The sequence below is a fragment of the Grammomys surdaster genome, unplaced genomic scaffold (assembly GCF_004785775.1).
Source record: "Grammomys surdaster isolate TR1022 unplaced genomic scaffold, NIH_TR_1.0 243, whole genome shotgun sequence".
In the NCBI taxonomy this organism is placed as follows: Eukaryota; Metazoa; Chordata; class Mammalia; order Rodentia; family Muridae; genus Grammomys; species Grammomys surdaster.
Window position 1 is genome coordinate 1,936,866 of NW_021604688.1, and position 23,472 is coordinate 1,960,337.

At 43.0% G+C, this 23,472-nt stretch overlaps 1 protein-coding gene across 1 annotated transcript in view; it reads left to right on the plus strand.

Moving 5' to 3' along the window:
- The first annotated feature begins 21,301 nt into the window (after positions 1 to 21,301).
- Positions 21,302 to 23,472, plus strand: part of Mep1b (meprin A subunit beta) — a 28,627-nt gene continuing 26,456 nt past the window's right edge. The window contains exon 1 of the mRNA XM_028774887.1: positions 21,302 to 21,352. Within this exon, the coding sequence (XP_028630720.1) occupies positions 21,302 to 21,352 (51 nt within the window). The remainder of the gene's footprint in view (positions 21,353 to 23,472) is intronic.

A 23,472-nucleotide genomic window follows, 5' to 3' on the forward strand; every position in this document is an offset into this window, starting at 1 on the left:
AGTTCCACATTGCTGTTCATCACCAAAGGAAGCCAGGACTGGAATTCAAGAAGGTCAGGAAGCAGGAGCTGAGGTCATGGAGGGATGTTACTTACCGGCTTGCTTCCCCTGACTTGCTCAGCCTGCTTTCTTATAGACCCCAAGACTACGAGCCCAGGGATGTCACCACCCACAATGGCCCCTCTCCTCTTGATCACTAATTGAGAAAATGCCTTACAGCTGGATCTTATGGAGGCATTTCTTCCCCTGAAGCTCCTTTCTCTGTGATAACTCCAGCTTGTGTCAAGTTGATACACAAAACCAGCCAGTACAATGAGCATATATTAGTGGATTAGCTACAAAGTGCCCCTACTTATGCTTTCCAAGCTGAGAAACCCCTCTTGTGCTTCTTAGTACAAATTCTGCCCCAGGTATACCTATATAATATAGACTCTGGATGATAGAAAGAGAGAGAGGGAGGGGGAGAGGGAGAGAAAGCTGTTTGTCTTCATTCCACATTCCACTCATGCTTGGCGCTGGCAACAGCCATAGACACACCAGCCTTTATCACTGGAGATAACTATGTTAAAAACTCAGTAGGCAGGTTGGTCATGACCAAGAGGTATTAAACATTCCCATTTCTGAATTAAAACAACAGTTAGATTCTCTCACAGAGATGGTCCAACAAAATCAGGAAGAAACTTACTTCTCATGAGATAAGGGGGACTGTGTATGGTTTTGGAAAAACTCGTTGTTTCTATATTAATTGATCAGGAATAATTAGAGAAAAATCTTGTCATGGTTGGGCAAAACCTCAAAAAGAGAAAGAGACAAAGACATAAATCAGATAATTGATGCCAGTCTCTGCTCTCTTGGTCCCCTGGCTATTCTGCTATCAGTACTGTCTGGGCCTTTGATTCTCATTCTGATTGATTACTGGTGGGCCCTGAATCTTAAACTATTTGACCAATTATGTAAAGGATGTGTCATGATTTGAGTCATTCACTAAGACCACTGGTAATATAACAACCTCCCCCCACACCCCAGACCTTAGCACAACTCACTTCCATGATGGAAGTACCATTCAGGCCCTAAAACTCAGCATGTAGACAGCACCACCTGCCAAAGTGAAAGGAAAGACCTAATCCATCAAAGTCTGTAGCCCTGAAAACATCTCTAAATGTACTAACCTTGCTTCTGTAGTTCTGCTTCTGGCTAACTGTTCTTGTTAACTGTATGTCAACTCAGAACATAGTGTGTGTGTGTGTGTGTGTGTGCGCACACACGCCTAAAAGTTCACCCTGAGAAAAGTCTGGTGCTACATGGGATCCTGAACACACAATGTAGTCACTGGCTGGCTGATAAAGACTTTCTATTGGCTTAAACTTGTGTCCCAGCAATCTTTTCTGGTTGACACCTCTAACAGGTTTTGCTCTTTGTAGGGGTATTTTTATGACGGCAACAGAAAGGAAACTATTATCCCAGAATGGCTGTCTTAGTTAGGACTTTATTGCTGTGGAGAGACGCCCTGACCATGGCAATTTTTTTTTAAGATTTATTTATTTATTATATATGAATACACTGTAGCTGTCTTCAGACACACCAGAAGAGGGCATCAGATCTCATTACAGATGGTTGTGAGCCACCATGTGGTTTCTAGGAATTGAACTCAGGACCTCTGGAAGTGCAGTCAGTGCTCTTAACCACTGAGCCATCTCTCCAGCCCGGCAATTCTTTTTTTTTTTTTTTTTTTTGGTTTTTCGAGACAGGGTTTCTCTGTGAGCCCTGGCTGTCCTGGAACTCACTCTGTAGACCAGGCTGGCCTCGAACTCAGAAATCTGCCTGCCTCTGCCTCCCAAGTGCTGGGATTAAAGGTGTGTGCCACCACTGCCCGGCTCAGCCCAGCAATTCTTATAAAGGACAACATTGGACAGTTTCAGAGGTTCAGTCCATTACCATCCTGGTGGAAAGCATGGCATTGTGCAGGCATACTCGGTGCTGGAGAAGGAGCTGAGATTCTACACCTGGATCCTCATGCAGCAGCAGGAGACTGTTCCACACTGGGTGGAGCTTGAGCATAGGAGACCTCAAAGCCCACCCCTAAGGTGACATACTTCCTCCAACAAGAGCACACTTTCTCTAACAAGGCCACTCCTCCTAATAGTGCTACTCTCCATGAGCCAAGCATTTAAACACATGAGTCTATGGGGGCCATACCTATTCAAATCACCACAGTGGCCATGCTTGCAGCCCTACAGACTTACAGACTCTGACATCATGTCATAATGTCTAAACATCCAGTATCCTTGTCTGGCAGGCTTGCTGCATGTGGGAGGCAAGAGCACAAGTTACAGTTTTGGTCAACAGGGCTTATACCACTTTTGCTGCCTGGAGCTACCCTTAATTTCTATTCCTATCTCACACCATCTCAAATATATATATATATCTCCTGACATTCCACATTATGCAAGTGTAGTTTTCCCCCCTCAAAATATTTGATGTGTTTTCATAATTCTGTTTTTGAGATTATCTGGCTGCATTTATTTAAAAAAAAAAAAAGTCTGGCTGGGCAGTGGTGGCGCAGGCCTTTAATCCCAGCACTTGGGAGGCAGAGGCAGGTGGATTTCTGAGTTCGAGGCCAGCCTGCTCTACAGAGTGAGTTCCAGGACAGCCAGGGCTACACAGAGAAACCCTGTCTCGAAAAACCAAAACCAAAAAAAAAAAAAAAAAAGAATCTGTTCTGCTTTTCTTCATAAGCATGTTTACTTGTAATTGCCTGAAAAGTGAGAATAAAAATCTGAGCTATGATTTTTTTTATTGAATACAACAAAAATATTTATGAATATTAAATTTGATGATGAGCCCAGCATATGATATTTGGCAGAACATTTTTCTTTTTTCTTTCTCTCTTTCTTTCTTTCTTTCTTTCTTTCTTTCTTTCTTTCTTTCTTTGTTTCTTTCTTTCATTTTTAGTGTTTTAATCTCAAATATATTCTTTTTTTAAAAATCAAATCATAATTTTTACTTATTCAAACAGGGGTTATAAGCACAAAAAGGCAGGATGTGGGGAAGGGGATGACACTGGAGTGTGGGTGTTCAGGGGGAATACAGATATCTTTCAGAACAGGGTATTGGCTGGGTGAAGGTTCAGGGGACAGGTCACTATGACTCTGCCTATGATTCACTTGTCCTTATCTAAGTTGGTATTGTCTGCCAAGGCTACCTTTATACAAGGTCTCTGACTACTTAGGCTGGTAAATTTCCACAAAAGCTGCTTGTCTACAATAGCTTATAGCCATCTGTTTCAATGTTTTTCCACAGAGACCCAAGACTTGGGTATGACAGGCCTATTGCTGATTTTAGGCCTATGGCTGATTTAAGGCCTTCAGTGTATAAGCAGGGCTGCCCCTGACATCTCTCTTCTCTAAGTCATCTCCCTTCTCTAAGTATAGAAGGGCTGTGGCGATTCTAAACTTGTGAAGGTGGGTATAGAGGCCTGAGCTCCAGTAATTGAAGGGGACCTTGTAATGGCTCCAGTCCCCCTGTTGTTGTCCAGTGAGGCATGAGGGCCATACCCATCCCAATGTCTTTTTCCTGGAGAGGGGATACTTTTGACATCAACCTCTATTTGGTAGAACATTTAATAGACATTTATTGACTTCACAACCGTAGCTTTATTTTTAGTTTAAAGCTAATTAATCATTTTTCATGCGACCATTTGTCTTATGTGTTTGTGAACACCATTGTTCTGGCTCTTTGGCCCTGGGCCCTGCTTCTGTGCTACCTAGGATAAAACAGTTTACTTAAGACCTCTGACTTTGCCAGGCGGTGGTGGCGCACACCTTTAGTCCCAGCACTTGGGAGGCAGAGGCAGGCGGATTTCTGAGTTCGAGGCCAGCCTGGTCTACAGAGTGAGTTCCAGGACAGCCAGGGCTATACAGAGAAACCCTGTCTCAAAAAAAAAAAAAAAAAAAAAAGACCGCTGAGTTCACACCTTGGCTGCTCCCTGGAACTGTCAAACAAATGCTCCCTGTCCCTCTGTGGAAATTCAAGTCAGTGTCCATCCAGGAAACACAGTACAGAAGGAAGAGGCAGCTTTCTCCCCAAGATTCTTGGGCCATGGACTTCTTACAAAACTCTTAAGTAAAGAGCGAATAGGCAAGGCTGAAAAGAAGGCTCGATGTTTAAGAGCACTGGCTGCTCTTCCAGAGGACTCCGGTTCTGTTCCTGGCGCCAACATGGCAGCTCAAAATCATCAGGAATTCCATTTCAGCAGTCTTTAAGTGCTTCTCAGCCGTTCAAGATTCCTCTGTTGAGAATTCTCTGTCTAGCATTGTGCCTCATTTTTTAATTGGGTTATTTGGGTTGTTGGCAGTTACTTTCTTGAGTTCTTTATAAATTTTGGGTATTAGTCCTCTGTCAGGTGTCGGATTGGTAAAGATCCTTTCTCAATCTGTAGGCTGCCATTTTGTCTTATTGGCAGTGTCCTTTGCCTTATAGAAGCCTTGCAGTTTGACGTTTGCTCAACTATGTTCATAGCAACTTTATTCATAATAGCCAGAAACTAGAAACAACCTAGATATCCCTCAACTGAAGAATGGATAAAGAAAATGTATATCACATCTACACAATGAAACACTATTTAGCTATAAAAACAAAGACATCATGATTTTTGCAGGCAAATAGATGGAACTAGAGAATATCGTCCTGAGTGAGATAACCTAGTCCCAAAAGGACATGCATGGTATGTACTCAGAAGTGGATATTAGCCACAAAATACATGGTGCCCATGCTATACTCCACAGACACAAGGAGGCTGGACAGGAAGGAGGGCACACATAAGGATGCATGAGTCTCACTTAGAAGGGGGGATGGAGTAGTCATGGAAGGAGGAAAGTGGGTGGGAGAGGGGATGGGAAGGTGAGTGAGGAGGCTTCTGAGTTGGGTGTGGGGAGGGGCAGGGGGATGGCTGAAGGACCATGAGAATGAGTGGAAATATTCAACTGACAGCAGTAGGGGGAGTAGGGGCATCTCCTGGAAGAGATGGAGACCTGGGATAGGAGAGGTGCCCAAAAATCAATGGATGTGCCCTTAGCTGTGACTCCTAGCATTGGGAATACAGAGTCTGGATAGGCTTCCTCCTGTGGCCAGGCAGGAGACCCAGTGGAATAATAAGGAGACGACGAAACCACTCTCAAAACTTTCAATTCCAAACTTATCCTGTCAACAAGAAATACAAGGGATTGGGGATGGAGCAGAAACTAAGGGAATGGCCAACCAATAATGGGCTCAACTTGAGACCCATCCCATGGACAAGCACCAATCCCTGACACTTTTAATGATATGCTGTTGTGCTTGCATACCGGAGTCTAGCATGGCTGTTCTCTGAGAGGCCCAACCCACCAACTGACTCAGACAGATGCAGGCACCCACAACCAAACAGTGGATGGAGCTTAGAGACTCTATGGAAGAATAGGAAAAAGGATTGCAGGCCTTGAAGAGAATAGAAACTCTACAGGAAGACCAAAAAAATCAACTAACCTGGAACCTTGGGGCTCTCAGAGACCAAACTACCAACCAAAGAACAAACACAGGCTGGAGCTAGGCCTCCCTGCGTATTTGTGGTAGATGTGCAGGTTGGTCTTCATATGGGTCCTGAACAAGTGGAGCAGGAGCTGTCATAAAAACTGTTGCCTGTGTGTGGGATATGTCCTTCTAGCTTGGCTGTTTTGTCTGGCCTCAGTGGGAGAGGAAGTGCCTAGCCCTACAGAGTCACAGGGTGGGGGGGATACTAGGGGAGCCCTCAGAGGAGAAGAGGTGGGAGGGATGGGAGAAGGATTATGGGAGGGGGTGACCTGGAGGGGGGTAGAGAACGAGATGTAAAGTGAATGACTAAAATAAACAAATAAATACATTTTTAAAAAAAGGTCAACAATGACCACAGCAGTCTCAAATATTTCTAGTACAATTAGGCAAATCAAGTCATTTCACTATGTAGAAGAATTTGTTTTGGGGCTAATTTGAGAAAGGTGCAGGTTATGTTTGGTTTGTGCCGCTCAAGTGGAGAATCTGAATTCTAATCATTAAGTTTCTTCTCCCATGTGTACCTGTGGGTGCACTTCCCATGGCTGCTAATCGTGTCTTTTCCTTTTCTCCTTCTCAGATGTAGATACAGTAGTGATCTGTATTTCCTATTTCTTTAGAAAAGAATGGAGGTGGAGTCCTTGTGTCTGACTAGGAATCCTCTATTGGGTCCTGGGCCCTGGTAAAACTTTTTGCTTAGATGGGCTTAAATGAGGACACTTGAACTTGGAAGCAGTGGGTTGTTGTTGTTTTGTTTTGTTTTTTTTTCATTCTTATCAAGAACCTGCGTTGACTCTCATCTCCAGCAGTCTGCTTGCCTTGTGAGTACTCAATAAGGCCCAGTATCTACCTTGGAACTCAGCCTAGTGTAGCTCCACCTATACTTAGCTGCTGAGTTCTCAGGGACCTTCTGTGCCTAGAAGCATTGGCTCTTTTTTACCATTGTGGTGGAGATGGGGGCGGGGGGGAGGGTCTGAAAAAATCAAGAATTCAGGACAGAATCTCCAGTTCCTGCTTCCCCGTCTTTGGCACAGTGTGAAGTTCTAAGCAGTGGTCTCCCCTTACCCCAGGAGCTTCCAGTACGTCTTGGGAAAATGAGGCTGTCTAGGGAGGAGGAGATAGCGCAGTGAACAAAGCCTTGCAGGCTGAGAACCTGAGTCTCATCTCTAGAACCTGTGTGGCAAGTGGAATCGTGTCACCAGACAAAAACTGGGAAGGGTGAATGGATTCCGAAACCCCAGTACTTCTCGAATCTGAGAACGGTAGGTGTTTTATCTACTCTTGACCAGGTTACTGTCCTGGCAGGCATAACCATGACACCCCACATGAAGACTGACCACTAGTCATGTTCTCCATGCTAATGAGATATCAACATGGGCGGGCCCGAGGGTTTCACCAATAAGCTTCCTTTCCTGGACATTCCTTCCTGCAAAAGGTATTTAATCTCTGGTCCACAGGTACACATTGGAGAAGAAACTTAATGATTAGAATTCAGATTCTCCACTTGAGCGGCACAAACCAAACATAACCTGCACCTTTCTCAAATTAGCCCCAAAACAAATTCTTCTACATAGTGAAATGACTTGATTTGCTCTAACTGGTATGCACCCATTTTTCACAGTGAACAACTAATAAACAGCTTGGACAAACAAGGACTGTCTCTCTCATCAAGAACCACCGTTAAGGGAAGCCTTCATCATACAGAGCTGTGCCACCTAAACCTCCTACAGAGGGTCCCTCTGCGCTCCTGGACACTGAGCCCCTGAGCTAAGCTGGAGTTCCCCCACCCTCAGCCCCAAGATCGTCCTGAATCCACGCAATTCCCGCTGGTGACTGGACGTCTGGGAGTTTTGGAAACCCTGCCTCTTTGGTCCCAGCCTGTACTCACTCAGGCTGGGGCCCCCATCTTAGGCTGTGTTTCTCCACTCCCGTAGTCGGATGGCAGAGAGGAGTGGATGGGATATAACCTAGTGTGCCCTCCTGCTTCTTCTGCTCGAGCGGCATTCACACACACTAGTGGTGAGGGTGAATGTGGAACCACAAGACCCATGTTAAAAAAAAGTCATATAGGGCTGGAGAGATGGCTCAGTGGTTAAGAGCACTGACTGCACTTCCAGAGGTCCTGAGTTCAAATCCCAGCAACCACATGGTGGCTCACAACCATCTGTAATGAGATCTGATGCCCTCTTCTGGTGGGTCTGAAGACAGCTACAGTGTACTCATATATAATAAATAAATAAATCTTTAAAAAAAAAAGTCATATAAATAAACAAAGCATGCTGGACATGGTAGCACACGCTTGCAATCACAGTCCTGTACAGTCAGAGACAGGCAATTCCTGGGGTTTGCCAGCCGAGTGGAATCAGCGAGTTCCAAGCCAAGGTAGCCCAGTCATGGCCCAATGTCAGATTCTTGCCTAAAGCCCATTTCCTTGTCCTTGGCCAATGTCAGATTCCTGCCAAGCGGCCCCAAAAGCTCTCCACACTGTACACACAGTATGACCTCAGTAACAGTGTCAGGATTTGGTGTGCACACATGGGATGGATCCCAAGTTGGTCAGTCTCTTCTCCATTTTTGTTCCTGCATTTCCTTTAGACAGGAACAATTCTGGGTTAAAATTTTTGAAGATGGACAAGTGGCTCCCTGCCTCAACTCGGGGCCATAACTCTCTAATGGAGGTGGTCTCTTCCAGTTCCATCGCCTCACTGTTGGGCATTTTAGCTAATGTCATCCCCACTGAGTTCTGGTAGCCTCTCCCTTCTCAGGTCTCTGGGACTTTCTAAGAGTTCTCCCTGCCCTGTAACCCCCACTGCTGCGTGTTTCATTTCATTCTCCTGGCCCTCTGGGTGTCCCTCCTGTCTCACCCCGTACTTGATTCTGCTTTTCCTTTCCTCCCTCCCTCTGCCTCCTGTAATTATTTTGTTCCCCTTCTAAGTGGATTTCAAGTATCCATACTTAAGCCTTCCTTCTTGTTAATCTTCCTACAGTTTGTGAGTTGTATCATGGATATTCTGAACTTATTGGCTGTTATCCACTTATCAGTGAGTAACATACCATGCATGTTCTTTTGGGTCTGGGTTACCTCACTCAGGATGGCATTTTCTAGTTCCTTCCATTTGCCTGTAAAACTCATGATGTCCCCATTTTTAATGGCTGAATAGTATTCTATTGTGTAAATGAACCACATTTTCTGTATGTATTCTTTGGTTGAGGGACATCTGGTTTGTTTCCAGTTTCTGATTATTATGAATAAAGCTGCTATGACCATAGTGGGGCATGTATCCTTATGGTATGGTAGAGAATCTTTTGGGTATATTTTCTACTGAAGAGTTGAATGTATCAGCAGATGTGAGAATCTACCAACATTTTACTAAACCTGACAATGAGTTTGTAAAATGTTGCTGTAATTATTTTTGTTTTTGGACATGTACTTTGTCATTAAAATGTTACTTATATTAACATAAAATGGTATTTTCCTTTTTCTTTTTTCTTTTTTATTGGATATTTTATTTACATTTCAGATGTGATCCCCTTTCCCCATTCCCCCTCCAGGAATCCCCTATCCCATCCCCACTTCCTCCTGCTTCTATGAGGATGTGCCCCCCCCCCCCACTCCCACCTTACCACCCTCGAATTCACCCTCACTGGGGCATCCAACCTTCCCTGGACCAAGGACCTCCTCTCCCACCTATGCCTGACAATGCCATCCTCCCCTACATATACAGCTGGAGCCATGGGTCCCTCCCTATGTGCTCCCAGGCTGGTGGTTTAGACCTTCGGAGCTCTAGTTGGTTGGTATTGTTGCTCTCCCTATAGGGCTGAAAACCCTTTCAGCTCCTTCAGTCTTCTCTCTCACTCCTCCATTCGGAACCCCATGATCAGTTCAATGGTTAGCTGTGAGCATCTGCCTCTGTATATGTCAGGCTCTGGCAGACCTCTAAAGAGACAGCTAGATCAGGCTCCTGTCAGCATGCACTTCCTGGCATCCACATCAGCGTCTACCTTTGGTAACTGCACAAGAGATAGATAACCAGGTGGAATAGCCTCCAGACGACTCCTCCTTCAATTTCTGTTCCATGCTTTGTCTCAGTATTTGCTACCATAAGTATTTTGTTTTGTTACTCCTTCTAAGAAGGACCGAAGCACCCACACTTTGTTCTTCCTTCTTCATGAGCTTCATGTGGTTTGTAAGTTGTATCTTGTGTATTGTGAGCTTTTGGGCTAATATCCAGTTATTAGTGAGTGCATACCATGTATGTTCTTTTGTGATTGGGTTACCTCACTCAGGATATTTTCTAGTTCCATCTATTTGCCTAAGAATTTCTTGAATTCATTGTTTTTAATAGCTGAGTAATATTCCATTGTGGAAATGTACCACATTTTCTGTATACATTCCTCTGTTGAAGGACATCTGGGTTCTTTCCAGCTTCTGGCTATTATAAATAAGGCTGCTATGAACATAGTAGAGCATGTGTCCTTGTTATGTGTTAAAGCATCTTCTGAGTACATGCCCAGGAGTGGTATAGCTGGGTCCTCAGGTAATGCTATATCCAGTTTTCTGAGGAACCGCCAGACTGATTTCCAGAGGGGTTGTACCAGCTTGCAATCCCACCAACAATGGAGGAGTGTTCTTCTTTCTCCACATCCTTGCCAACATCTGCTATGACCTGAGTTTTTAATCTTAGCCTTTCTGACTGGTGTGAGGTGGAATCTCAGGGTTGTTTTGATTTGCATTTCCCTGATGATTAAGGATGCTGAATATTTCTTTAGATGCTTCTCAGCCATTTGAGATGCCTCAGTTAAGAATTCTTTGTTTAGGGGCTGGTGAGATGGCTCAGCGGTTAAGAGCACTGACTGCTCTTCTAGAGGTCATGAGTTCAAATCCCAGCAACCACATGGTGGCTCACAACCATCTGCAATGAGACCTGATGCCCTCATATGGGTGTCTGGAGACAGCTACAGTGTACTCACATATAATAAATAAATAATCTAAAAAAAAAAAAAGAATTCTTTGTTTAGCTCTGTACCCCCCTTTTTTTTCTTTTCTTTTTTTTGGTTTTTCGAGACAGGGTTTCTCTGTGTTGCCCTGGCTGTCCTGGAAATCACTCTGTAGACCAGGCTGGCCTCGAACTCAGAAATCTGCCTGTCTCTGCCTCCCAAGTGCTGGGATTAAAGGCGTGCACCACCACCGCCCAGCTCTGTACCCCATTTTTTAATAGGGTTATTTGGTTGTCTAGAGTCTAACTTTGTATATATTGGATATTAGCCCTGTATCAGATGTAGGATTGGTAAAGATCTTTTCCCAATCTGTTGGTTGCTGTTTTGTCCTATTGACAGTGTCCTTTGCTTTACAGAAACTTTGCAATTTTATGAGGTCCCATTTGTCAATTTTTGATCTTAGAGCATAAGCCATTGGTGTTCTGTTTAGGAACTTTTCCCCTGTGCCCAAGTATTGGAGGCTCTTCCCCACCTTCTCTTCTATTAGTTTCAGTGTACCTGGTTTTATGTGAAGGTCCTTTATCCATTTGGACTTGAGCTTTGTACAAGGAGATAAGAATGAATCGATTTGCATTCTTCTACATGCTGACCTGCAGTTGAACCAGCACCATTTGTTGAAAATGCTGTCCTTTTTCCAATGGACAGTTTGAGCTCCTTTGTCAAAAATCAAGTGCCATAGATGTGTGGGTTCATTTCTGGATCTTCCTGCCTGTCTCTGTACCGATACCATGCAGTTGTTTTTTGTTTTGTTTTTTTTTTATCATTATTGCTCTGTAATACAGCTTGAGGTCAGGGATGGTGATTCCCCCCTATGTTATTTATATTAACATAGAATGGTATTTTTATAATTGCTTTTTTTCCCCTGAGACATGGTCTCACATTGCCTGGGTTGATCTCAAGTTTATTAAACAGCTGAGAACTTTAAGCTTCCAAACTTCTGATCCTCCTGTCTCTATCTCCTTACTGCCAGGATTACAGGTGTGACTTTTATTTTCTTGAGCTCATTTCTTGTTTTGTTCTAAATGTTTACATTAGATCATTTATATATAAACAAGATCATAGAATATGATCTGCTCTTGGATTTTTTTCCTTTACAATAACTTCTGTGGTTAAGGTGACCTGGGTGATTCACTCTAAGAAACATTGTGTGGGACTGATCTTGTCTATGGAAACATACCTCAGCTCCTGGTTCATCTGCCCACAGGACACAACAGGGTTGTTTTGTGCAACTGTCATAATGTCACCTACACATGCTTAGGAATGTTTGTCTCTCCAGCACATCTAGGTCAGGGCTTCTTAAACTGTTTATCTAGGAAGCTATTTGTACCTGAGAAAATCTTACATGATCCTGGCTAGACAGGTATATGAAATAAGCATACAAATTAAACATTCACTGATATTAAGTGATGAATTATTTTAAGCTGATTCTAGTGACTCAGTTTGTAACACCAGCTACCTGGGAGGCTGAGGCAGGAGGATCACAGATTCTGGGCCAGACTATACTACAGAGTGAACTGAGATCAGCATGGGACTTAGTGAGATCCTCAGTTCAAAAGAAAAAGTGGAGTGTATGTATATGTGTGTGTGTGTGCGCCCGCACGCGCCCGCGCGTGCACTCTTGGTAGTATGTGGCTTGCCCAGCAAGCATAAGACCCTGGGGATCATAGAAAGTATTTTTGAAAAACTGATATACATAAAAATTTTGTCATTGATTGGAGATTAGAGCAAATTTTCATGTTAATGAGATGGATGTGTTTGTTTGAATAACAATCCAAACCAAAGATACTTATACTTTGAGGAATAACAGTGGGAAAATATTTAAATTTTTTTCCATAATCAAACTTTCTTGTTTCTATATGAGCAAAAAACTTAATATGTATAATGAAAACACCGAAGTTCATTATAAAGGCCAGCGGGCAAAGGTTTTTGCTGTTAAGCTTGACAACTTCAGTTTGATCCCTGGTCCGACATGGCAGAGTAAAAACTAACTCCTGTGAGTTGTCCTTTGACCTCTGCATACAGTTAAAAAGTAATGAGCACTAGTTTCTAATCTGAGCCAAAGTGTTCTGCAGCATTCACTGGGATAATCTGAGCAGTGGGATGTCCTTGTACTGTGTGTTCTGAATAGAGCCTGCAGTGAAGACACATGCAGTACAGACAATATGTCATTACACACTTGATTTCCCAATAATTTTGGTCCTTGCATGCTCAGAAATGTTTTACTATTGCTATTTTTTTTTTTTTGATTCCTAGGTGCAGCTGGATACTGATGCCTCTGGACACCAGAATTTGTGGAAATAGCAAGGCCTCTATATACCAGCATATAGTGGGGAGCGCTGAGCCCCTAATCTGGACTGAGACTGAAAAAAGACATTTGAGGCTTTAAAAACATCTCTGTCTTCTACTCCATCCCTAGAACTTCTAGATGTCTCAAAACTCTTCCATCTATTTATCCATGAAACAAAAGACAAAAGAGGTTTTAGTCCAAACTTTGGTGCCATGGAAATACCCAATACCTGTCCAAACCATTCAACTTTGTAGCCACAGGATGGTCCACCTAACAGCTGTGGTGTCTACTAATGGCTTAACAAAAGAAAACAAACAGCTGGGTGGTGGTGGGACATGCCTTTAATCCCAGCACTTGGGAAGCAGAGGCAGGCGGATTTCTGAGTTTGAGGCCAGCCTGGTCTACAGAGTGAGTTCCAGGACAGCCCGGCCTATAAAGAGAAACCGTCTCAAAAAACCAACAAAACAAAACAAAACAAAACAAAACCACCCCCCCCCCAAAAAAAAACCAAAAAGAAAGAAAGAAAGAAGGAAGGAAGGAAGGAAGGAAGGAAGGAAGGAAAGAAAGAGAAAGAAAGAAAGAAAGAAAGAAAGAAAGAAAGAAAGAAAGAAGACAAATTCTGGATCAAGATCTTTTACTCATAGCACCCCATGGAATGGTTGAAGCCTTTCTCAGAGGAACACCAGAACACTGTTTAATGACTGTGTGACCTAGTTTTAGGCCCTACTCCTGGCTCACCCTTGAGTGCTGTTTGAAAAACCCACTGCCGTCAGTTTGGCTACCCAGGTGCTTGTATATGATTGCCATGAGATGAAAAAAGATAAAACTAGGTATATGGAAGCTACAGTAGTTACCGAAATCAAAACCATTTGGGCCCAAGCCAGGTAACTCAGCCTAGACAGCATAACTGATTGATCTGACCCAGGATCTCAGATGGGGGAAAGGAAAGTCCACCATCTTATACATAAAACATCAATTATACCAATTGATACCAGGCATGTCCATGGTGTGGTCTATAGAGAAAGAGGGGTTTCTCACCATTGAGAAAGATAAGACATTAAAAAAATCTTGGCTCTCCCAGAAGCTATTTGGCTTCTCTTACGAGCTGCTGTCCTTCACTGCAGAGCTTCTGCATTGCTGCTATACAGAGGACCCTAAGACTAGAGGATCCTATTGATATACTGATGCAATACCATGAGAAAGTACTGCCTGCGACTCCATGGTAAAGAAGGAATGGACAGCCCAAACCCTCAGGTTGATGGCGGACACCAGAGGGAAAGATCATTCTCCCAGAAACAATAGGCAGGATCGTTGATAACTAACTGTGATGGTTTGTACATGCTTGGCCCAAGGACTGTCACTATTAGATGATATGACCTTGTTGGAGTAGGTATGTCACTATGGACATGGACTTTAATACCTTTGTCCTAGCTGCCTGAGAGCCAATCTTCTGTTTGCCTTTGGAACAAGATGTAGCACTCTCAGCTTCTCCTGTACCATGCCTGCCTGGATACTGCCATGCTCCCGCCTTGATGATACTGGACTGAACTTCTGAACCCATAAGCTAGCTTCAATTAAATGTTGTCCTTATAAGAATTGCCTTGGTCATGGTGTCTGTTCATAGCACTAAAACCCTAACTAAGACACTAACCTTCATCAGGCCCCCATCTGGGGTCCACAAAACTTTCTGAGTTGCTTAGACCAAGGTATGTTATACCTAGACTGGACAGCCTAGCACGGGATGTCTTAGCCAAATGTCCATTTTGAGCTCAACCAAATTAAAAACATAGAGCTCCTATCCAGGAAGAGGTCCAGAAGAGAGACCAACACCCCAGTAAACTCTGAGAAAACTGGCTTTACCAAGATCCAGCCTGTTGGGGGAGGATACAAGTACTTGTCAGATTCCTATTCAGGATGGGTAAAAGTATTCCCCATTTGGACTAATACTGCTCAAACAGTAGCTAAAGTGTTCTTCCAGGAACAGGTCCCTCAATTTGACTTCCTACCTTGGCAATGGGGCCCGATAATGGTCCGGATTTCATGGCCAGAACCTGTCAGTTAATCGCTAAAGTTTTAGACTTAGATTAAAAACTTTGTTGTGCATATAGACCTCAGAGTTCTTGTCAGGTTAAAAAAGAAAACATTAAACAAACAAACCTTTAACAAAACTCTTATTAGAGTCTACCAAAGGATGGACAGGCCTTTTTCCTTTGCTTTGCTTTAGAGTGCTGCATCTCATGTAGGGAGGGATTTACCTCTATATGACTATATGTCAAATACCTGCTGTCTTAGAATTTTACTGCTGTGAACAGACACCATGACCAAGGCAACTCTTATAAGGACAACATTTAATTGGGGCTGGCTTACAGGTTCAGAGGTTCAGTCCATTATCATCAAGGTGGGAATATGGCAGCATCCAGGCAGGCATGGTGCAGGAGGAGCTGAGTGTTCTACATCTTCATCTGAAGGCTGCTAGCAGAATACTGGCTTCCAGGCAGCTAGGATGAGGGTCTTAAAGCCCACACCCAGAGTGACACACCTACTTCAACAGGGCCACACCTTCTAATAGTGACACTCCCTGGGCTGAGCATGTACAAGCCATCACACTTGTCCTTCTGCTTACCTGCCTCAGAGACCTGTAGTTGGCAAAAATCTTTAGCGTTTCCTTTCTCAAGTTACTACAGACCCTCCAGTTCTCTATACAGGCTATTCATTGGACTATCTGAGAGACCCAGCCATCCTCTGAGTCCGCCACAAGATTCCCCTTGTTCAAGTCCAGTGATACCATCTGGATCAAGTAAATAACCAAAGGGGTGCTGAAATTAGCCTGGAAAAGATCCTACACAGTGATTCTTCTTATTCCTATGACTATGAAGGTAGCTGGCATTGCACCATGGATCCGTCATGCTCAGGTGAGTCCACAGATGCTGCAGCCAAATGAACCATTTCTAGATTATGAATCCATTGAAACTAAGGTTTCACTGGCCCTGGTCCTTTCACTCTCTGCCCTTCTACATCCTCTTGACTCTTGTGTTCTGCACTATGGGTATGAATACAGGGTCATGGACCAACCCACAGTGTCCTCAGGCCTGGACTGGAGACTGAGGAAGACAGATACAGGGAAAAGTATTAGCTAGTACTGTGACTACAGACAAGAAACCTATATTCCATCTTGACCTTTGTTGATGCCCACTTTAAGTGTACAGTTGTATGGAGGGGAAAAAAGGACCTAGAATTTGTCTTTTGAGATAAAAGTTTAAAATTGTTTGAGTTACAAAGTTTAAAATTCTATGCATGTCCTGCAGCTGGGCCCCCTAATTGCCAGAAACAAGGGAGTTTCCGTTGCAAAAATTAGGGTTGTAAAACTAAGGCTTTCTGAAGTTCCTTTAAATGATTCTGGTGGGCTGGAGCGATGACTCAGTGGTTAAGAGCACTTAGCTGTTCTTCCAGAAGTCCTGAGTTCAGTTCCCAGCAACCACATGTTGGCTCACAAACATCAGTATTCAGTGCTCTCTTCTGGTATGCATGACACTTATACACATTAAAAAAGAAAAAAGAAAAAAAAGAGAACAAAAACATTCTGGCCTTTGAAAAACAGAAAAAAACGCTAAAGAATCGGACTCTATGTCACAGGCAGGTACCCTGAAGATATAATCATTCCCAGCCAAAAATCAATAAGGATTGCTGGTTATGCTTTATGACCTGACTCCTGTACTACATAGGGATAGGAACTAACCAGACTCTCAGCCCGGTGTTAGCCCAGCTGGCTAATACAGACTTTTATTGGTTTAAACCTATGTTTGAACAGTCTTCTGGAGAATACCACAAACACTTGCCTCAAAGGAATAGACCGAAGGTGACGAGGAGGACACCTGACGCCCTGCTGGGCTTCTGTGAACAGAGGCACTCACACTCTCTCCCTCTCATGTGCATAAATAGACAAACAAACTAGTAAACGTTTTGTCAAAAAAAAAAAAACAGAAATGGGGCTGCAGAGATGGCTCAGTGGTTACGAGCAATTCCAGAGTTGTTCAGTAGTTGCTATTCCAGAGGACATGGGTTCAAGCTCAGCACCCACATGGTGGCTAATATTACCATCTGGAACCTCTGTCCCAGGGGACCTGGCACTCTCTTCTTGCCTCTTTTGAGAGTCACATGTGGTGCAGAGACATACATGTAGGAAAATAATCATACATGTAAAATCAAGAGTGATGCTTCTTCCAGATGTTTACATACTTGGACTGCAGGGGCACTCAGCTGGACTTGGCTCTGAGGACAGTCAACTTATATCTAAAAACTATTTATTCTATTACTTAAAAATATGCATACTCATAGTTTCTCTGTGGTATTTGCTTACACAAATGCAAGTGACCACGAAGTTCAGAATATGGCATCAGATTCTCTGGAGCTGAAGTTGCAGTCAGTGTTAAGCTGGGAACTCAATTCCGGTCATCTGCAAGAACAGTGAACGTTTTTAACCACTGAACAAGACTTCTAGTCTCCAAATCGCTCTAGTGGTCCCCTGAAGTAGACACAACCAATTCAGAAGCAAGTTTCATTGTTACTCTTTTTTCTCCAGTGTCACCAATCTCACTCTAGATTATGGAAGTTCACAGAAAGAAGATACCAGCTGAGCTAGACTAGAGTCCCCTGGGAATCCTGTTGCAGTAGTCGGAGGAAGCTTTTACCTGGTCTGATGGAGGCATAAATTCCCTATGGGCTGGCTACCAGCAGAAGGGCCCCCTATGTAACACCAGTACAGGTATCAGAACTGGGTTAGTCTGCGTAAGGATAGACTTTCCCCCTTTCAGTTTCAGTTGCCTGACTTCTTGATGATCTACTCCTGGTCCTTAGATGTTTTCTGAGCATCAAATATAGAGGTCCTTAAAGGAAGAAGAATTTCTCTAGTCACCTGTCCAGTGGCTGTAACTCCAGTTCCAGCCTGGCTGTCTAATCTGCTGAGGCCACTGTCTGTAAGTTTTGGATGAGCTAGCTTCTACAATCATGTGGTGCCAACTCCTCAAAGTAAATTCGTCTCTGTGGTGGTTTGAATAGGTTTGGCTCCCACAGATTCATGTGTTTGAATGCATGTACCATAGGGAGTGGCACTGTTAGGAGGAACGGCCTTGTTCTAGTAGGTGTGGCCTTGTTGGAGGAAGTGTGTCACTGTGGGGATGGGCTTTGAGGTCTCCTATGCTCAAGCTCCTCCCAGTGTGGAATTTCAGTCCCTGGCTGCCTGCAGAAGACAGTCTCCTTATGGCTACCTTCGGTTCAAGACAGAACTCTGAGCTCCTTCTCCAGCACATGTCTACCTCATGATGCCGTGCTTCCCAATATGATGATAATGGACTGAACCTCAGAAATTGTAAGCCAACCCCAACTAAAAAAAATTGTTTTTATAAGCTACGGTATCTTTTCACAGCAATAAAACTCTCACTAAGACAGTTTTCCTGTGGGTATTTACACATCCTGGTGATTTTCCCTTTTTGAAGCACCCTGGCTAATTAGTAATAAGTCACAATTCTGAGAAATGTAAAAAATGGTAATCTAAGGGAGGGATTGGAAAAATCTCTGTGGATAAAGTGACAACCTGGTCAGCATTAAGCAGTGGAATCACCTGGGCCTGTGTCTTATTTTTACATTTATTTATTTATTTATTTATTTATTTATTTATTATACACAGCATTCTGCCTGCATGTATGCCTGCATGTATACCAGAAGAGGGCATCAGATCCCATTACAGATGGTTGTGAGCCACCATGTGGTTGGAAGAGTGCAGTTAGTGCTCTTAACCTCTGAGCCATTTCTCCAGTACTTTTATGGGTGCTTTTACTGTCTAGTTGGTTGTGCATTGTGTTCTCAATGCAGAGATGTCTATATTCACCTACAACTATTCTTTCACTTTTCTCTACTATGTAGTTTAAGTGCATATATATATATATATATATATATATATATATATATATATATGTAAAATGTATTTATGCACACACAAATGTATATATATAGAGAAACAGAGGGAGCGTCTCACAATATGTTAAGAGTGCTGATAAGATTTCATGAAGAGCTGGTATTAAGAAACTTAGGTCTGGGCTGGAGAGATGGCTCAGCGGTTAAAAACACAGACTGCTCTTCCAGAGGTCCTGAGTTCAAATCCCAGCAACCACATGGTGGCTCACAACCATCCGTAATGAGATTGGATGCCCTCTTCTGGTGTGTCTGAAGATAGCTACAATGTACTCATCAATAAAATAAATAAATAAATATTTAAAAAAAAAAAAAAAAGAAACTTAGGTCTTCGAGGCCAGCCTGGTTTACAGAGTGAGTTCCAGGACAGCCAGAGCTACACAGAGAAACCCTGTCTCGAAAAACCAAAAAAAAAAAAAAAAAAAAAAAAAGAAACTTAGGTCTTAACTTGCTGATTTTGGTTTTACTTGAGACAGGATCATGTAGTCCAGGTTGACCTTAAGTTCCCTATGTGGTAGAGAATCATCTTGAACTTCTGATCATTCTACTTCTACCTGAGTTCAGGGATTATAGCTCATTTTACCTAGTACTTGGGATTGAACCCAGGGCTTCACACATGCAAAGCAAATATTCTACCATCTGAGCTAGAGACCTAGCCCCACAATCTGCTCATTTGGAAGGAGACTCAGGTAAAGAAAATCATATTGTGAGATATTTTGGACCTCTGTTGCACCTCTGCACAAGCTCTTTTTGCCCTCATGGTTTGTAAAACTCAGGTCTAGAATGCCATCCTCTTCCGTGGATGTCCTGTGAACACATTTCTAAGAGAAACAGTGCTCTATAAATGTTGTGATCCTGACACCAGGTTTCCAGTTAATGATGTTGCCTAGGGAGAAACGAGTAGCACAGCCGGACCAGCAAGCAGAAGCAGGCACAGCTTCAAATGCCAGGACGAAGCTCCTGAAGGCTCCCCAGGGACAGGATGTACATGATGGCATTTGGAGGTAAGGTGGACCCCTCCCCTCAAATGGCACTCCTGTAGGAGAATTTCATTGAAATCCCAGAACAGAAGAGGTTTCAGAGGTCATCCATCCAACCCAGGCAGAATGCAGGTTTTGCAGTTGGATTCAGCCATGCCTCGGTAGCTTTCTATGAGACACCTACTCAGGCTCGGGTCATACCTTGTAATTAGAGTGGAAAATAGACTCTTCTGTCCCAGGAACTGATGCCTCCTGCTCTTTCTGCTTCTCTTCTCCTACTTCCAAATGTTAGCTGTCTGTCCTGATATATAGAGTGCAGTTAGGTGTTTCAGGCTCACATTGCAGCCTGGAATGCTGCACAGATGTACATAATTTGGTCTTACTCATTAAAGGCTCTAACTTTATCTTCCTTTACTTCTAAAACAAGGTTTGTTTGTTTGTTGATATTAGACTGTTTGCCTGTATGTATGGCCATATATCATATATGTACCTGGTGCCTGCAGAGGCCAGAAGAGGGCATCAGAGTCTCTGGAACTGGAATCACACACAACTGTGATCTTCTGTGTGGGTGTTAAGGATAGCATCTGGGTCCTTTAAAGAGGGGCCAGAGCTCCTGATGGCCATGCCTTCTTCCCCTTTATTTTTCTTTAAGAGTCATTATTATTTCCATGGAGCTGGTAGAAATTTCAGTGCAGCCAATGAGGGGCAAGCTATTTTTGTGTATGTGTTATTGGAGATCAAACTCAGGGCCTTGTAAATGCAAGGCAAGGGTTCTGCTACTAAAGTATATTTCCAACACCAAATACATGATTCTGTGTCCAAATTTAAAATCCAGAGGTGTTGGCAGGGTCACATATGATCCCTGATGTTGTCTATCCTCAGGCATCCTTGGAAAAATATTCCTCCAGTTATCCTCCTAGATAGTTTCGCTATGGAAACATCCTTATTTCCATGTGTGTGACCCTTCAGGGTGGGTTCGTTCTCTGGCATGTATATATTACTTCTGGCCTCACTGGAATTATTCTTTTTCTTCCTACTACCCTCTTGACTCTGTATTGTAGTTCATGGCCCTAGCCAGGGACAGGCTATTTGATTCTGGATTTAGTAAACTATCACTAGAGTCTGAGGAAGTTAGTGAGAGGTTAATTCACATTCTGTGTGTGTGTGAGTGTGTGTGTGTGCGTGTGTTCATACATGTATGTTTCTTTTTGCTGAAGTAGTGTTAGTAATGTTGGGAAGCAATATGTATACATCAGAGAATATGTCTCAGTGACAAGTTTTAGCCATTCAATGCTGGCCCAGTAAAGAGCGGGGGTGGGGCTGAGTAGAGGTGTGTTAGCAACCCTGGACTTTACCTCCTTGATTGGAAGTTACTACAGCAGCAAGATGACTTGAGAGATGGATCATTAACATTAAGATCAAAGGCCGGAAGTTATGATGTTTAGCTTTTAAAAGTCAGCTCTGCCATGACTGCCATAGCTTGCAACTTTCGTCTGGAAGCCACAGTATGGATGCCTGGTTTCTGGTTTTTACCACATTTCTCCTGGCTTCCGGCTTGGTAAGAAAATTATCAGAAAAATTGGGGGCCCATCAATATCAATCATTGGGTGATAATTGTTTGCTTGTGTTTTGTTTTACATAATTAAAAATGTTGGTCTTAAATGAGTATCCCTTCCTGGTAGATAGGGGCTGGCAGAGTATTGGTTTATCAAAGGTCACTCTGCCAGAGAGGTCCAGAGATTGTTACAGAAAATTACATTTTCTTTTCTGCTTCACTGTTGGTTTTGTTTTGATAAGACATCAAACACATGTCTTGAAAGCCATTTTTATTGCTGAGTGACATACTGATGGGAACTAGAGTAACTTGACACAGGTGAAGACTGACAATGTCAGAGGCAAGCAATATCCACGTCGACAAAGTTTAGAAATACGGAGTTTCTCTTCTGCACCTTTGCCAGTCTAAGCGGACCCTCCAGCAGTGCTGGGTAGTTTGTACTAACTCAAGGTCTTATATGAGATTTCTAACGGCTGAAGAAACCCTTTAGTTGGAACTTAAAAATACATTATATTGAGCTGATGCATACAGATAGGTAGAGGACTGCAGAGCCAAAGTGGCCCTTTTACAAATGTTTAACTGGGATTCAGAGCAGCTACTTGCACTTCCTGCAGGTGATGGGGTCATCTGTGAATGTGTGCTGTGTGGTTATCATATGAGAAAACTAGGATGCCTGCTGTCAAAACAATGGTAGTCATCTGACCAGTTGTTTCATCCCCACATCTTTTTTTATTATTATTAGATATTTTATAAATTTATATTTCAAATAGTACCCCTTTCCCGGTTTCCCTTCTGGAACCCCCCTCTCCCATCCCCTTCCCCCTTCCTCTATGAGGATGCTCCCCCTCCCACCCACCCACTCCCACCTCACCACCCCACATCTTGTTAAACAGTTTAGTTTTCTTTACCTCCGCTGTTAGCTTGGTTTTTTCTTTTTTCTTTTTTTTTTTTTTAAATACAATTGTACTTTCCACCCTTGTGAAACAGCGTTACATTTTTGCAGCATGTTTTGGTGTGGTGTCATATAATTCATGATACTCAACCAAATCAGGTGGTGACCTCATTACACAGAGCACACAGATCATTTAAGATTCAGGACCATGAAGTAAATTGCCTTAAATTTAGAGAACTCAGGCATAATACACAGATTGTCTACCAGTTCCGCTGACTTTTCTCTAGATTACATTGATTAAGAAACTTCTCAGAGGAAAAAAAAAAAAGAAAAAGAAAAAAAAAACTTCTCAGAGAACCTGGGGGGATTGCCTTCAGTAAAGAGTTTGCCATTTCAGGCATGAGGACTCCAGTTTGGTTTCCAGAACACATATAAAAAGCCAGGTATGAAGGCATGTGCTTGTAACAGCAGTTCTGGGGAGGCTGAGATAAGGGCTCCTTGAGGCCTAACTGACGAGCTCTGGGGCCCACTGAGAGACATTGTTCAAAAATAATGTAGGAGGCTTCTGAAGAATGGCATTTGTTGATTTCTGAAGCAATTGCACACATATATGCCCCGTGCATACCCCACCCCCAAAATAAATTTCCTATGTTGATTTGATTTTTCTCCTCATTGGGCATGTAACTCAATAATTTGTTTATGATGCATTAAAAAATATATATATGTACTTTACCCAGGTAGTAGTGGGCATGCCTTTAGTCCCAGCACTTGGGAGCCAAAGGCAGACAGATCTCTGCATTCCAGTTCAGCCTGGTCTACAGGGCAGCTAGAGATAGAGAAAAAGCTTGTCTCAAAAACAAACAAACAAACAAACAAAAAACAAAATAACAAAAAGGTGAATGTATTTTTAAGAACTCACAAAATCTACTCATTGGTATTTTGCTTAGACCTTTGACATTGTTTTCAAATGTGGAGTCCTGGCTGAGGCACGGTGGTGAACACGATTACAGTGAGGTGCTAGGTAAAGCTCCTGCCATTGACTGGGAATAAGGGTGCTGTTTCCCGAGCACTGCTCCACGAGTCTCATAGGAGAGCATGTGTAAAGTGAGTGCTTTCAGGAGGGCTGCAGCTGTGTGTATTGCCTTCTTTGCAAATGTTGAAGTTGATTTTTTTTCCTCTATCTTTAAATCCATTTAACAGGAAGATTCAGTTTCTCTACAACAGAAAAATA